Consider the following 13,558-nt stretch of genomic DNA (forward strand, 5'->3'; position numbering starts at 1 on the left):
TATGTCATATATTTACTAAAATGTTTTAAACCAGAAAAACTTTCCTACAATATCCTTGCCTGTAGCTCTTGTTCTCTCCATTACGAATACTGACCCCAAATTTGAAAGAATTGAACCCTGGCCACTGGCCACTTTCTGCTCATCCAACACGCAAATCGCCTCTTCTGTGAAACATCCCTACTGAGCAACACTCGATTGTGATGCTAACAGGAGACTGCCGTGCTCTGATAAGCACATAGGTGATGTCCACCTACCTGGTCACAATTTTGGCAGAAATTTTACTGGTGGAATGAGGTGGGAAAAGAGAGATGGGAAACTATGCATAAATAGTTTTCAAGGCTAATTTTGGCAAAGGCAAGTCAGGGAACTGCGCAGCCTATTGCAGCTGCAGCCTGGCCATGGTCTGGCTGGAAGCACGAGAAACGTAAGACCTTAGGAACAGTGACCAGTGGAGAGGCATAAACACCTTCCCTCTCTTTCAGTGGACAGTGTGCGTCTTGGCCTTATGACTTCCTGGTACCACTTCAGAGACACCAGGATTCAAAACGAGATTTAGGGCTTGAACAGCTTTAGGGATTTCCAAGCATGAGAGACTGAGACTCAGGAAATTCAAGAATGTCCCCAAAGTTACACACCAATACAGGGGCAGAGCCAGTGCTGGAATTTACATTTCTTGACTGCCAGCACAATTTGTTTTCCAACTGCCAGGCAACTACCTAGGTAGAATTAGTTTTAAAAGAACCAAAACTTGTATTTATTTGCTTTTCAAAACCACAGAATAGTGCATGTAAAAAGACTAGACATTCATTGTTTATTTTCTCATTTGTTTTTGCTTCTCCTGACCTGTAAACAAAACCAAAAAAAGAATCAACCCAGTACCTCTGACTGTATTTAAAGATACGGATGCTGTGCGGAGGGCGGAAGCAGCTATAACGGGGTGATATGGCAAATGAGAAGTTGAAATTTTAAAATCAAACTATTTGAGAGAAAAAAATGGAAATCATGATTGCTAATACAGACTCCTTGGCAATACTTACGTAATTACTGATTACACCCATCCCCGTCCACTGTCAAATAACAAAGTCTGCAAAGTGTCTACTTAAACTTTGTTATGCTCTCCAAGAAGCTTTATTCTTCACTCAGTGGTCCCCCTTTATCTGCGATTTTGTTTTCTGTGGTTTCAGTTACCCGTGGTCCAAAAACGTTAAAAGAAAAATTCCAGAAATAAACAATTCATAAGTTTTAAACCCTGTGCCATTCTGAGTGTCATGATGAAATGTTGGGGGTCCCACAGTGTCTTGCCTCCCCCTGCCCAGCGCCTCCACGCAGCGGCTCTCTGACCGTTTGTCACTTAGCAGCCTTCTTGGTTATCCAGCAACTGTGGCGCTACAGCAATGCTTGTGTTCAAGAGACCCTTATTTTACTTAAGAATGGCCCAGAGTTCAAGAGTAGCAATGCCCTAGCCGGTTTGGCTCAGTGGTGAGAGCATCCGCCCTTGGACTGAAGGGACCCTGGTTCGATTCCAGCCAAGGGTATGGATCTCGGCTGCAAACTCAATCCCTGGCCCTGGTCTGGTGCATGCAGGAGGCAACCAATCGAGGTTTCTCTCTCACATCACTGTTTCTCTCATTAGCTCTCCCTTCCACTTTCTCTAAAAAGAAATGGAAAAAATATCCTCAGGTGAGGATTAAAAAAAAATAAAAAATAGCGAGGCTGGCAATTTGTATATGCCAAAGAGAAGCCATAACTTGCTTCCTTTAAGTGAAAAGTTGAAAGCTTTTGACTAAAGAAATTATAGCCTGGCCAGGCGTGGCTCAGCTGTTGAGCATCAACCTAGGATCCAGGCGATCAGGGTTCGATTCCCAGTCAGGGCACATGCCCGGGTCTTGGGCTTAATCAATGACTCTCTCATCATTGATGTTTCTGTCTCTCTCTCCCTCTCCTTTCCTCTCTCTGAAATCAATAAAGATATATTTTTTAAAAAAAGAAAGAAATTATATGCTGAGGTTGCTATGATCTACAGTAAGCACAAATCTTCTATCCATGAAATTGCCTAACTTATTAATTAAACTTTATCATAGGTATGAATAAATAGGAAAAAAAACATAGTGTGTATATATTCTTGGCTACTATCCATGGTTTCAGGCATCCATTGGGGGTGGATGTATACCCCACAGGTAAGAGGAGACTATTGTATACCATAAAGAAAATTCCAGAAAGCCCGGCCGGGCGTGGCTCAGTGGTTAAAGCGTCAACCTAGGATCCAGGCGATCAGGGTTCAATTCCCGGTCAGGGCACATGCCCGGATTGCAGGCTGCAGCTGATCAATGACTCTCTCATCATTGATGTTTCTATTGCTCTCTCTCCCTCTCCTTTCCTCTCTCTGAAATCAATAAAGATATTAAAAAAAAAAACAAAAGAAAATTCCAGAAAAAAATTACAAGAATATGTATTCTAATTATAATATATAATAGTATCCATTTTCAAATATTAAATTGAAACAACTTCAGCATACAATGATGTGATTTGAATATAAGCAACTATTTATACTTAAACTATCATCTACCTGCAAATGGTAAAGTTAAGACTACACCAGGTCAGACACTGTATCATATTTCATATGTCTGTAACCTCAAGGATAAATCCATGTTTCATTCCCAGTAAGTGTTCAATAAAGCTTTGATGAATTTATGAATATTTCTAGCTCAGAGTCATGTGCTTAAATTGTACTCTGCGTAAACATAGGATTGTGAGTATGTAAACACTTCAAGTTAATCCAGATGGCAAATAAAATCTAAACCAGAAATTACTGAAAGACTAGATGGCCAAGATTCTATTCACACATTAGTCCATGTGAATTGAAAATTGTCAATATGTTTTGAGTATATCAGACATTTGAGCAAGTAGCTAAGAGAACAACACATGGACATGTTTATATTGTTGCCTCTGATATCTTTCCAAACAAAAAGGTCTATTTGGGGGCTTAACCTCTCAGTTGCAACATTTAGGGGACTTGAGATATGCATATATGGGAGCAAGAAAAAAGTACTTAATCCCACAAATGTTTTTTATAAAGATCATCTTCCCACAAATAAGTAGTTGCAATTAAAAAAAATCTTCTACCTCCTATATATTTATGTTACCATGAATAAAAATTATATACTGGTTCACTACTATGTTCCAGATAAAGTGATTTTACTTTATATTCATTTAATTCTTGAAATAATACAAGGAACATCATAACATCATCTCCATTTTATAGATCAGAAAACTGAAGTGTAAAGGGGTTAAATTCCATCTTGTCAAAAGCCACACAGTTACTATATGGTAACTCTAGTATTAGAATCCATGTCCATCAAACTCTAAAGCCCAAGTTTTTAATAGATACACTATTCCATTTCCCTGAAGTTTTAAAACATAGTTTTTGAAGCCAATCCCAATTTTAAAAACTGTGTTAATGATCCTAAAAGTAAAAAAGAAGAAACATCATGGCAACAACAGCAACACATGGTATCCAGAGTTCCATATTCACAATCTAATTCCATCACTGGGTGACATGGCAAGTTATCTTAAAACACTAAGCAACAGGTACCATTCAATACAGAAATAAGATATATTATAGGATACTTGCTTATGAAGCCTACAGTTTTGTGCATGAAGCTGCATTCCAGCTCAGCTCCATTATATGCACTAGAGATCTGTTCTTACTGCAAACACTTTAATCCTGGGACACTAGGGAGGTGTACCCTATAATCATTATCTTCCTTCGGTATTTTAACTCTCGGTCACTAGTTCACCCAGAAAACTGCTCACAAATCTCTTTCCCCATAAAACATAAGGCAACAGAAGGCCCCCGATTTAGGTCATTACTTCCATTACCCATTCCAGATGGCAAATCCCAATTATTCCTCCCTGAATGACTTCCTGCAGTCTACACTCCACCCAGGCCTGGATAGATACTATTTCTTCTCCTGGGACTCTATATATATGAAAACATTTCTCTAGTCCTTAGGTTTCAAAAGAAGGAGACAGAAAAAGGAAGCCTGTTTACCAGATTTTATTCTTACCCATTTGAGAAAAAGTATAAGCAGGACTCTTCCTCCTAGAAAACCCGATATTTTGTTAAAAATATGTTTTCTTCAAAGAAATTGTAATATAATAAATATTACATAGTTTATATTTTGAATGTACCAGACTTCCTACTCTTAGGAAACCAGACTGGAGTTCCAAGAAGTTTAGTTAACCTTATGATCACTAAAAGCTTTCAAGCTTCTGACCTTAGGGCTTTTAGACAAGCTGGGATTGAGAAAGATCAAGATATTTATGTACCTTCTCACGGCATATTTGTTTTCTCAAAGGCGTTCACACGTCATTTACATACATAATGTACACTGTAAACCACTTTCCTGAATCGCCTGCATTTGAAAGGATGTTCTTCACACTCCATGGGCTCATAATAATGAATTCACTGAGTACCCAGAGAGCAAATTGAAAGTGTGAAGCAATTTAACATATACCACACAAAATGCTACAGCCTCTGCCAAGAAGGAACACTAATGACTGAATTCTACTCAAATTCAATCCAACCCCTGCCTTAATCGACATGCAAAGCCTGCTGTCACAATTTATATACTTGGGGCAACACACAGCAGTGCCTCCCCAACACTATTTAGCATTTTCATTTGTCTCATAGCTAACTGGGGCATTTTATTGGCAGCTCTCTCCACTCTGACAATACAGTATATGGTTTACAAAATGTAAAAATGTTGAAGGCGAGATGTATTTTCAGTAAAGAAAATCACAGTGGATGGATGTTCACTGCACAAATACCATCACTTCGATTGCCAGGCTTCATACATTGTACCGGCTGGACAGTCAGCACAGAGAGTTCAGAAAAAGAACGGCCTCTGGGACATAGAACCTGGATTCAAGTTCTCACCACTTACTGTGATGACAGCCCAGTCAAGAACCTTTCCGAGTCTCAGTGTCCCCTTTTGTCCAAAAAGGGTAACAATAATAACTGATAGGAAGAGTTCATTTAATACGTTTAACGTAAAACTATGAACTAAGTTTATTTTGACATGAGTCATGAAAGCAAATCTTAGATATGTGAGGTATACAGGGTCCAAGAATTTATTCTCTTGAAAGTTCTCCATTTGGCTTTTTTCTAGTTATGCATGAGGGTGTCTTCCTGGGTATTTTAAAGATTTAACTTTTGTGAAATGAGGCATACTTAACACAATGACCTGGGTACAAAACACCAAATACCATCAATCCTGGACTACTAGGCATTTATGCTCAAAATAATCAAGGCAGAGAAATGGAGCTCCTTCCTTCCAGGACAGTCAATGCACTGAACTGCTGCCAAGGTGGTTCCCAATGCTGAATGAGAGCCGAGATTATCCTAATAGACGCTTCAGGTCCACTCGGGACCTAAGAAGCCAGCTTGAAAGACAGTGATATCAGCGACCAGGCCAGAGGCCAGTTGAGGCGCCCTGTGGTACACAACCCATGTGCTGACAGGTTAACATAGATAAGAAATGTGAGGAATGAAGAAACTATTCCACCCTCTCACCCCTCCGCCTCTGCCTCTCCCATCACGCAAATTAAACGTAATTGATAGGAAGTTCAGCAACACAGAAGGCACCAAATGCCCATATAAATATGTGGGTTTTGTCTCCATCACTGTTAAGATTCCCACAATCTGTAAAACAGTATAGTGTATTAAAAACAGTTGAAATGCCTTTTTTAAACACTGGATTAAATGCTTTCAATAGGATACTAATACATAACATTAGATTTTGTTAGGGAAAAATAATGTATTTGGAAGCACTTCTGACCTACTTAATGTATGGTTTCCACTTTTTAGAACTGTCATCATTTGAGGAAGTCGGTTTGTTTCACATATGGTCTATAGCAAATATTTTACCTTGAACTATGAATGTAAATTGCAGGAGGAGAGCTGAGTAAGACAAACATCTATGCTCACTTTCTGGATTTCAGTTAACACCCAATTTACAATTCTTCCTCATACAAATACATAGGTGAGCTCTTCAGAGCATCTTGACAGGATTAGCACACATTTTATAAGCTGACAAAACAAGCATTCCATTAACAGCCCCAAGTGTCTCAAAATCTAATAGTTAATATCCCATTTTCAGTACTGACAATGGCAAGAACTAAGTAAATAAGCAAGGGATTCCCTCCTCCTGCTTTCTGGAAGAACACATTTTACGGAATTCATTCCATAGCTTTGAGGCTATATATTTTTTTCTTCCCAAACATTGTTATTCAATAGATAACTAGAAGAAGTATGCCACTAAAGCCATATTGCTAAATCATTCTACTGTATCCAGGGTTGGGGAGAGAGTTCGCCATGCTTTAATTTAGGAAGGATAAGTCCATGATTAATTCTAGGTCTTGGAATGTGAAAAGAACTGTAAGAGGCCCCCAAAAATTCCCCAGTAGAGGAAATCCTACATCCCTAGGAATCTTGCCAGGCACCTGAGCCCTGGACTAGGCCAGGCCTAGCTGCGGGCTCAAGATGCTACAGGGGGCTTTCCTACAGTTCAGGGGAGCAGCAGTACCCCTTCCCCCACCTCCCCAGACACCAGATGGCCCCAGCAGGATGTGCAAGGCCTCATGTTAAATGGATTATTTGCCTCTATCTTTTCTAAGCATTCTTAGAAAAGCTTAGGGAGGGACTCAGGTTTAAATATTCTAAATGATGGGCCTAAGGTACTGCTAGAAATAATAGGTAATATTCTAAAGAGAAAAAAATTAATGATGGTAAATTGCTAGCACTTAATACTTTTTGCCTGAGTTCTAGAAAAATCTAAAAGCTTACTTCTTGCCACTAAACTCAGTGATTGAGAGGCATAATGGATTATTAATGTGACTAATATTCTTACGGTTTATAAAGAATATGGTGGCAACCACAAGGCAAGTGAGCCTAAATTTTAAATCAGGGAAAGCTGCTAAGATGTACAAAAGTAAGACTCATAGCCCAGCCAGTGTGGCTCAGTTGGTTGAGCATTGACCCATGAACCAAGAGGTCACCAGTTAGATTCCCGGTCAGGGCACATGCCAGGTTGCAGGCTCGATCCCCAGCAGGGGGCATGCAGGAGGCAGCAGATCGATGGTGTTTCTCTGTTGTCGATGTTTCTTCTATCCCTCTCCTTTCCTCTCTCTAAAAATCAATTAAAAATATTAAAAAAAAATAAGACTCATACATATACAATGGGGAAGACAATATGGTTTCCATAGAAGAAACCCTGCAATGGCACATCTTAGACTTCTGTAGAAAAGTGAGCCACCATGAGGGCTACAGGAAAAGCTGTGGAATTATAAATAAACCTTTTCAAAAGGCCTTCACTAGGCTCTCACACACTTTTAACGGTTTCACAGTGGACTGAGGAAGCCTAAACAGAGAAGGGATGGGAATCCCTTACCTGGAATCCCTTCTCTGAGGTAGTTTATGCAATAATATAATAATTAAAAAAAAGAATCTTATTCATATCTAATAACAGTAACTGCCCTTTGTGGGCCAAAAAGGATGTGGGCCCTAATGACAAAGGCTAAGTAATCACTATTGGCAAATGAAGAACAAAATTCAAATAGTAAAATATAATGCCTTAGCCACCACTTTTGCAAAAACTGTATTTTGGCCACTTCTGAAATAGCTGCAGAGGCAGAAGGAGAAAAAAAAAAATTTCAAGATTTGAGAAATGAAAACTAAAACAGAAGTGACCGGCTAAGAGAAGCGGCTCCACAGAATGCACATTTAACATGAGGGTTTAGCAGCCTAAAGTGGTGACAACCAAGGAATATACATTTGGGGATTTAATATTGTGATGGAATAAAGTAGACATGGTGTCGAACATCAATTCTAAAATGCCACACCTACGAGGCTGCCAATGAAACTACAAAGTACAACACTGACGACTGAAAGAATGATAACATCTTACTGAGGAATTATAAACTTATGAAAATTATCCCAAGAATTAGCATACTAGGACACTAGGGCACTGGTTACAAAGCAAAGTGGAAAGGAGACTCCTTTAGGATGCCAAAAGCCTATTTCTATATAAACAGGTTTGCATTTGTGACTCTGAGGCAAATGTAACCTTGCAAGTCACTGACCTTTAATCGTGCTTGGATTTTTTCCAAGAAAAGGAGTCACTGACTCAGAAGATTCTAGGTAGAAAGTCTTTTTTTTCAAAATGCTCACACTTGGGTAAGAGGATAAGGTTAACCTTGTGGACAAATATTTTACCTCATCAATCTAATCAGCTTCTGCTTATCATTCAAAATACTAATTTCTTCCATCTCCTTTATTTGATATTATATTTTCAATTGCCTGAGCTTTCCTGATAGCCCCTTAAGTACAAAAAGAGAAAAGAAAGAAAGGGAGGGGAAAAGGGGGTAAGATGAGGGGGAAGAAGGTGGGGGGGGATAGAGGGAGGGTATTTGCGAATACTGACTTGGTTTATCGGGTCCCTGATTTTCCAGGTAATCTCTAGACAAATCTGAGAGATTAATTTACACACTGAATTCGCCCAGGCTCTTCACATATTAACACTCAGATTTACACCTATTGGAACAGTCCAACAGTGAAACAGGACACCTCAGTCTCTGTTCCGGAATGACTTCCTACAGCATCAGCTTCCCAATGTCCCTCCGGCCCTTCTAAACTAGAGAGTTAGAGAAATCTGATTGCAAATTCAGGTGACCATCTACCACACTAAAGAAAGACAGGCAAGCACTCCTTCAAGTTATCTGCATCTTTGTGTCTATTTATATGGAGATTAATTATCTGTATTCTTTCCTAATGGATTTGGCTATATAAATATAACTGAAGCTGGGCCGCATTAATTTCCTGCTTTTACTTATACCAAAAATGCCTTTTGAAATAAAAATTCAATTAAATTGTTACAAGGCTTCTTTTTTGACCTATAGTTTCATGAATTTGAAACCAGAGTTCTGATATAGGTATACAAATATATTAAGTATGGCACAATGTTTAATAAGTTATCATTATGAATAGTCCTTCTGATTTTGGTTAGAACAGAAGTTTGTAGGTATGGGGTGAAGATCACTATGAGTAATCTGTAGGTACTGAGAAGGTATTGAGAACAAACTAGATACCTAACAGTGCTAATCCATCCCTGTGATAAACACTAGAAATCAGGTATGACCTTTGTCCTCAAGGGCTTTATATTCTAATTGAGCTTGGAAAAGATGAAACTGTTTTCTTCGCCATTCCACTCATATCAGATATAAAAGTAACTGCATTTTTCTTAGTCTAGACTCCAGGTAAACCTGAATTTCTATTGTTTGCATTTCAAGAAGGCCTCCAAAAGGCCAGCTAAGACTGAAGCAATCATTTAATACAGCCAGGCTTTGCAGCCATGAGACTTGAAATAAAAAATGGGTAATCTTAACAAACACATTTCACCTCACCAATCATTTGTTTTCCAATCTGTATAATGGGAAGATTAACAAATCCCACCATACTGGGCTGTAGTGTTCAGTTGAAATAATGTACTCAAAACTGCTCTGAAATCATAAAGCTATTTGACATCAAGCCCCTGTGTAGTTTAAGGAACATTAGGACCCCTGTTAGAAAAGTTCAAAAAGAATGCTTTACTCCAGGGCCATGCCCTCCACTCAGCATTTTGGAAAAGGCAGATCAAAGGTGCCCTGGAGCCTGGAGAGCACCGTCTTTTTTGCCTTTGCGTGGCCATCTTTCACATATCTGTCTTGATCTTTCTTAGTGACCTTTTTTCGGCTCTCTTTTGGGATTTTAATGTACTATGTATTTTTTTCCTGTCATTACAACTTTTTGTCTTATACAGTGCCAAAAGGGAGGCAGGAAGATTTGCCATTCTTTAGCCAAGATGGTAAATTAAAGCCTTTCATTTCACTAAATTAAAAAGCAGGGTTGATAATTTAAAAAGTGATCTCAGATTTTGGGCAAACTTCTCAGCCTTCCACTTGGGCCATTCTTATTTCACTTTCACTACACACGCACACATACAAGTATGCTTCCGGTACTCAAAGATAGGGAAGAAATGGGATTAGAGTAATAATCCATTCAAAGTTGTTTTTATTGTTGTTTTAACTTCAACAGTTATGCTCAAAAATAAGCCTGTATTAAAGGAAAAACAAAGGTAACTACTTTTAAAGGTTCTTTTTCCTTGCCCTAGATGTTTACTTGGTGAGGAAAATAAACATTTATGCTTGAGGTGTTTCAATTTGTATGGTGCAACAACTGAAATTTTAAAATTGAAAACATTCATAAATAGAAAAGAAACCACTTATGTTCACAAAATCTTCTTCTCGACAATTTCTAATATAAGATAAGCTTGAAACAACATTACTGCTTCTGTGTGTTACTGCTGAAAGTGTATTAGCTAACTTTTGACAGTTCTTTTAATATATTTATATTTGAAATGAATGATGTTTAAAACGCAGACACTTTTACTTTAATTTGTGTAGAAAACTGTATTTATTTTCCTGAAATTGGACCGATGTATACATATGCTCTGTTTTGCTCAGGTTGATAGCTGTGTGAATCTTTCACACAACAGGGCAGAATAGTTTTCCTAGACAATCTTTAGAAATAACATACTTCATTTCCACCTTACCTAAAATAATAAAGCGCATGATTTTCATCCAGTTGCAGATATTATTCAAAACAAATTTCTCAATAAAAAGTATGTTTAGGGAGTTGTACGGAATTCTGGTTGCCCAGCCACTAGTTAATTACCCCTGGCAGAATCGCCTCCTGTCCTCCAGACCATCAGGGAAGGCCCAAGAAACTTTTGGTGGGACAGACTGAGTGTTAAAGGTGAGAGCATTGAAAATGTATAAGCCAAAATGAATTAAATCAGATTTTTTTTTTTTTTGTACCGGACTGACAAGTGTCCTCTAAGTTACTTCGGGGAGTTTTGATTCGGTATCTGCAGTAAGAGTTCACCAGGAAAGACCCGATACCGCAAACAGAGCACACGCACACGCACACGCACCCTCCCGGTCAGAACAAGGTGTGAGCAAAGGTAGAAATGAACAAGGGATCGGCCATCATTTTCCTTCATCTGTGCACATCTCTCCCTCCTTCAGGCCCCAAGAGAGGCTGACCGAGGCTTTGTGGCTGCGGTAGGAAAGGCGAGCCCCGCACACAATCCGGAGAGGCAGAGGTGCTCTGGGACCTGGCCCGCTCGCGTCCTCGGCTCCCGCAAAGCGCACCCCTCTGGAGACGGGGCGGAACAAGCCTCCAGCCTACAAACAGCTCCCCGCGAAGCCGTCCCGACAACCCCGAAACCTTGCTTCGGAAGTCAGGAGCAAGTCCGCATGAAGCCGGGTCACCTCGACCTCGGAGCGGCGGAGCAAGGGCCCAGGCGCCGCGGGGCCCCGGGAGCCCCGCGGGAGGCGCGGCGGGCGCGGGCGTCCCGGGCGCGGCGCTCACGTGGTCTCCGGCCGCGGCACGTGCGGCTCCGACCTGAGGCTGCGAGAGGGAAGCACCGCCCCGCGCGGGAGGAGAGACCCGCAGAGGCTCCGGGCGCGCGGAGCCGAGGGGAGGGGAAGGTCCCGGGCGCACGGGACCCGCGAAGGAGAAGCCGGGCTGCAGGCGGTGCCTGTCCCACTGCAGTTCCCGGGGGCGCACGCAGGAAGGAAGACACAAGTTTGAATGGGGTGGCAACTTAGATTAAAAAATATATATATATATTTTAAATGGGCAAATGCATTTGAATTCCATCTAGCGTGAGAGCTTCCAAGGTCGTCACAACCCCTTTCTCGCCTGGAACCCACACTTGAAATCCCTGGCAAAAGAGGGAGCAAATGTGTCCCGAGGTAGCAATTCCATCCCCACCCACCTTTCAGGGAACAAAGAGGAGGTGTTGTCCCCGGCGGGCGTGAAGCGGCCGAGCGTCGGTATTTAAAACCCCGGCGGCCAGCTGTGTTTATGGCTCGTCCCGCCGCGCTGGGGGAGGGGCGGGGAGGCAGAACTCCAGGGCGTTTTTCCCCAAACTAGAACCCGCAGCTCGGCACTCGATGCCACCCGCACAGAACTCCGCTGGGCTCGGGGTGGGCAGGGAAGCAGGGAGGGGAGAGGAGGAGGGGCGGCGGGGGCAGGACGCAGGTGAGCTCCCACCGCCGCCCGCCGACGGCCGAGCGCCCCGACGCGGAGAGGCACTTACCGGCTTTGCACGGGTCCTTGTAATCTATCACCTCCGCCTTATCCCCTTCGTTCCCCTCAAGAGTGTAATCATAGTCGAGGCCAGCGCAGACCCACAGTTCCCCGTAGAAAAAAATCCCCAGGGCCACCAGGCACGAGAGCATCCTCGGGGACAGCGTCTCCAGCCCCATCCTCCTGTCCTGGAGGAAAAGGAGGGGGCCGGACCCGGAGGGGAGGTGTCCGCGGTGCGCGCAGCCGTGCGGGGCGAGGGGGACCGCTGCTCCTCTCCCCGCCCGGAGGCTCCTCGGCGGCACCGGGGAGTTCAGGTGTCCGGACACATGCGGGTGCCGTTGGGACAGGAGAGGGGGGAGCAAGCGCTGCCTGTTACCCCCAGTTGCAGAGAGAAGTTGGCGCGGGCCCCGCGGGTGGGCGGAGGGCAGGTGAGGAGCTCGGCTCCCGGAGGCGGGGAGGAACAGCTGCGGGAAATTCGGCTGCGGCGGAGCGGGCGCTCGCACCCGCCGGGCCGTCCTGCTGGCGGCCGGACTTCCCACGGCCGCGGCCGGGCGAGCGGCGCCCCGGGCTCAGCTGCAAGCGGCGCTCGGGCTCCCGCGCCGCGCCCCCGCCGCTGCCAGGACCCGGCGGCCGAGCGCGAGCCGCCGCCTGCGCCCGCCGCCGCTCCGGGAAGATGAATCCGGTCTGCACATCAGCACATCTGAACTGAAAGGGGAGACCGAGCAAGGGGGTGGGGGGCAGGCATGTCCACGCCGCGAGCCCTTAGCAGCCTGCTGAAGCCAGCAAAGCGACTGACTGCGCGGAGAGCAGAAGTGTGAGGACTGGGGGATGCTGTCCCCCCCACCCCAGGCTGTCTTTTTACCGTCTTCCTAACTTGAAAAAAAAAAAAAAAAAATCTTCGCCGCATCTAACCCAATCACTTGCATCCTGCTTACTTATTCATACAATCAGGGTCAGGATCCGGGCCACAGCCTCCTCTCTGACTTCTTTTGATAGCCTTACACAAACAAACAGACACGAGCGCGCTGACGATCCCGCTTATATTTTCCCGAAGATAACAATGAGTATATTATGTATCTGCGTCCGCGGACAGCCGTTCGCAGCTGATGTGCGCGTCGGTCTTGAGTGTCAGACCCCGGGTGGCGCGAGGGCTCGGGGTAACCTCGCTGTAAATCTCTGCCTCCCCTCCCCCCAAATAAACAGCGAGTGTGTGTCTTCCCGTCGCCGCCGCTGAACCTAAGCGCAGCCCCGGGACTGGAGAGGAGAAGTGTCGGAGCCGCCGGGACTTAGCTAAGGAAACAGTTTCAAAGTCCTTTAAAAATTCCCCTAACCCGAAACTTTTGCTAAGAGCTGAGATCCTCAAAA

At 43.3% G+C, this 13,558-nt stretch overlaps 1 protein-coding gene across 1 annotated transcript in view; it reads right to left on the reverse strand.

Annotated features, from left to right (window-relative positions):
* Window positions 1-12,748, reverse strand: part of TLL1 (tolloid like 1) — a 154,620-nt gene extending 141,872 nt beyond the window's left edge. Inside the window, exon 1 of the mRNA XM_081135385.1 lies at window positions 12,204-12,748. Coding sequence (XP_080991511.1) covers window positions 12,204-12,372 — 169 coding nt within the window. The 5' untranslated portion in view covers window positions 12,373-12,748. The remainder of the gene's footprint in view (window positions 1-12,203) is intronic.
* Between the last annotated feature and the right edge of the window lie 810 nt (window positions 12,749-13,558).

This window comes from Miniopterus schreibersii, assembly GCF_964146895.1.
Source record: "Miniopterus schreibersii genome assembly, chromosome: 4".
In the NCBI taxonomy this organism is placed as follows: Eukaryota; Metazoa; Chordata; class Mammalia; order Chiroptera; family Miniopteridae; genus Miniopterus; species Miniopterus schreibersii.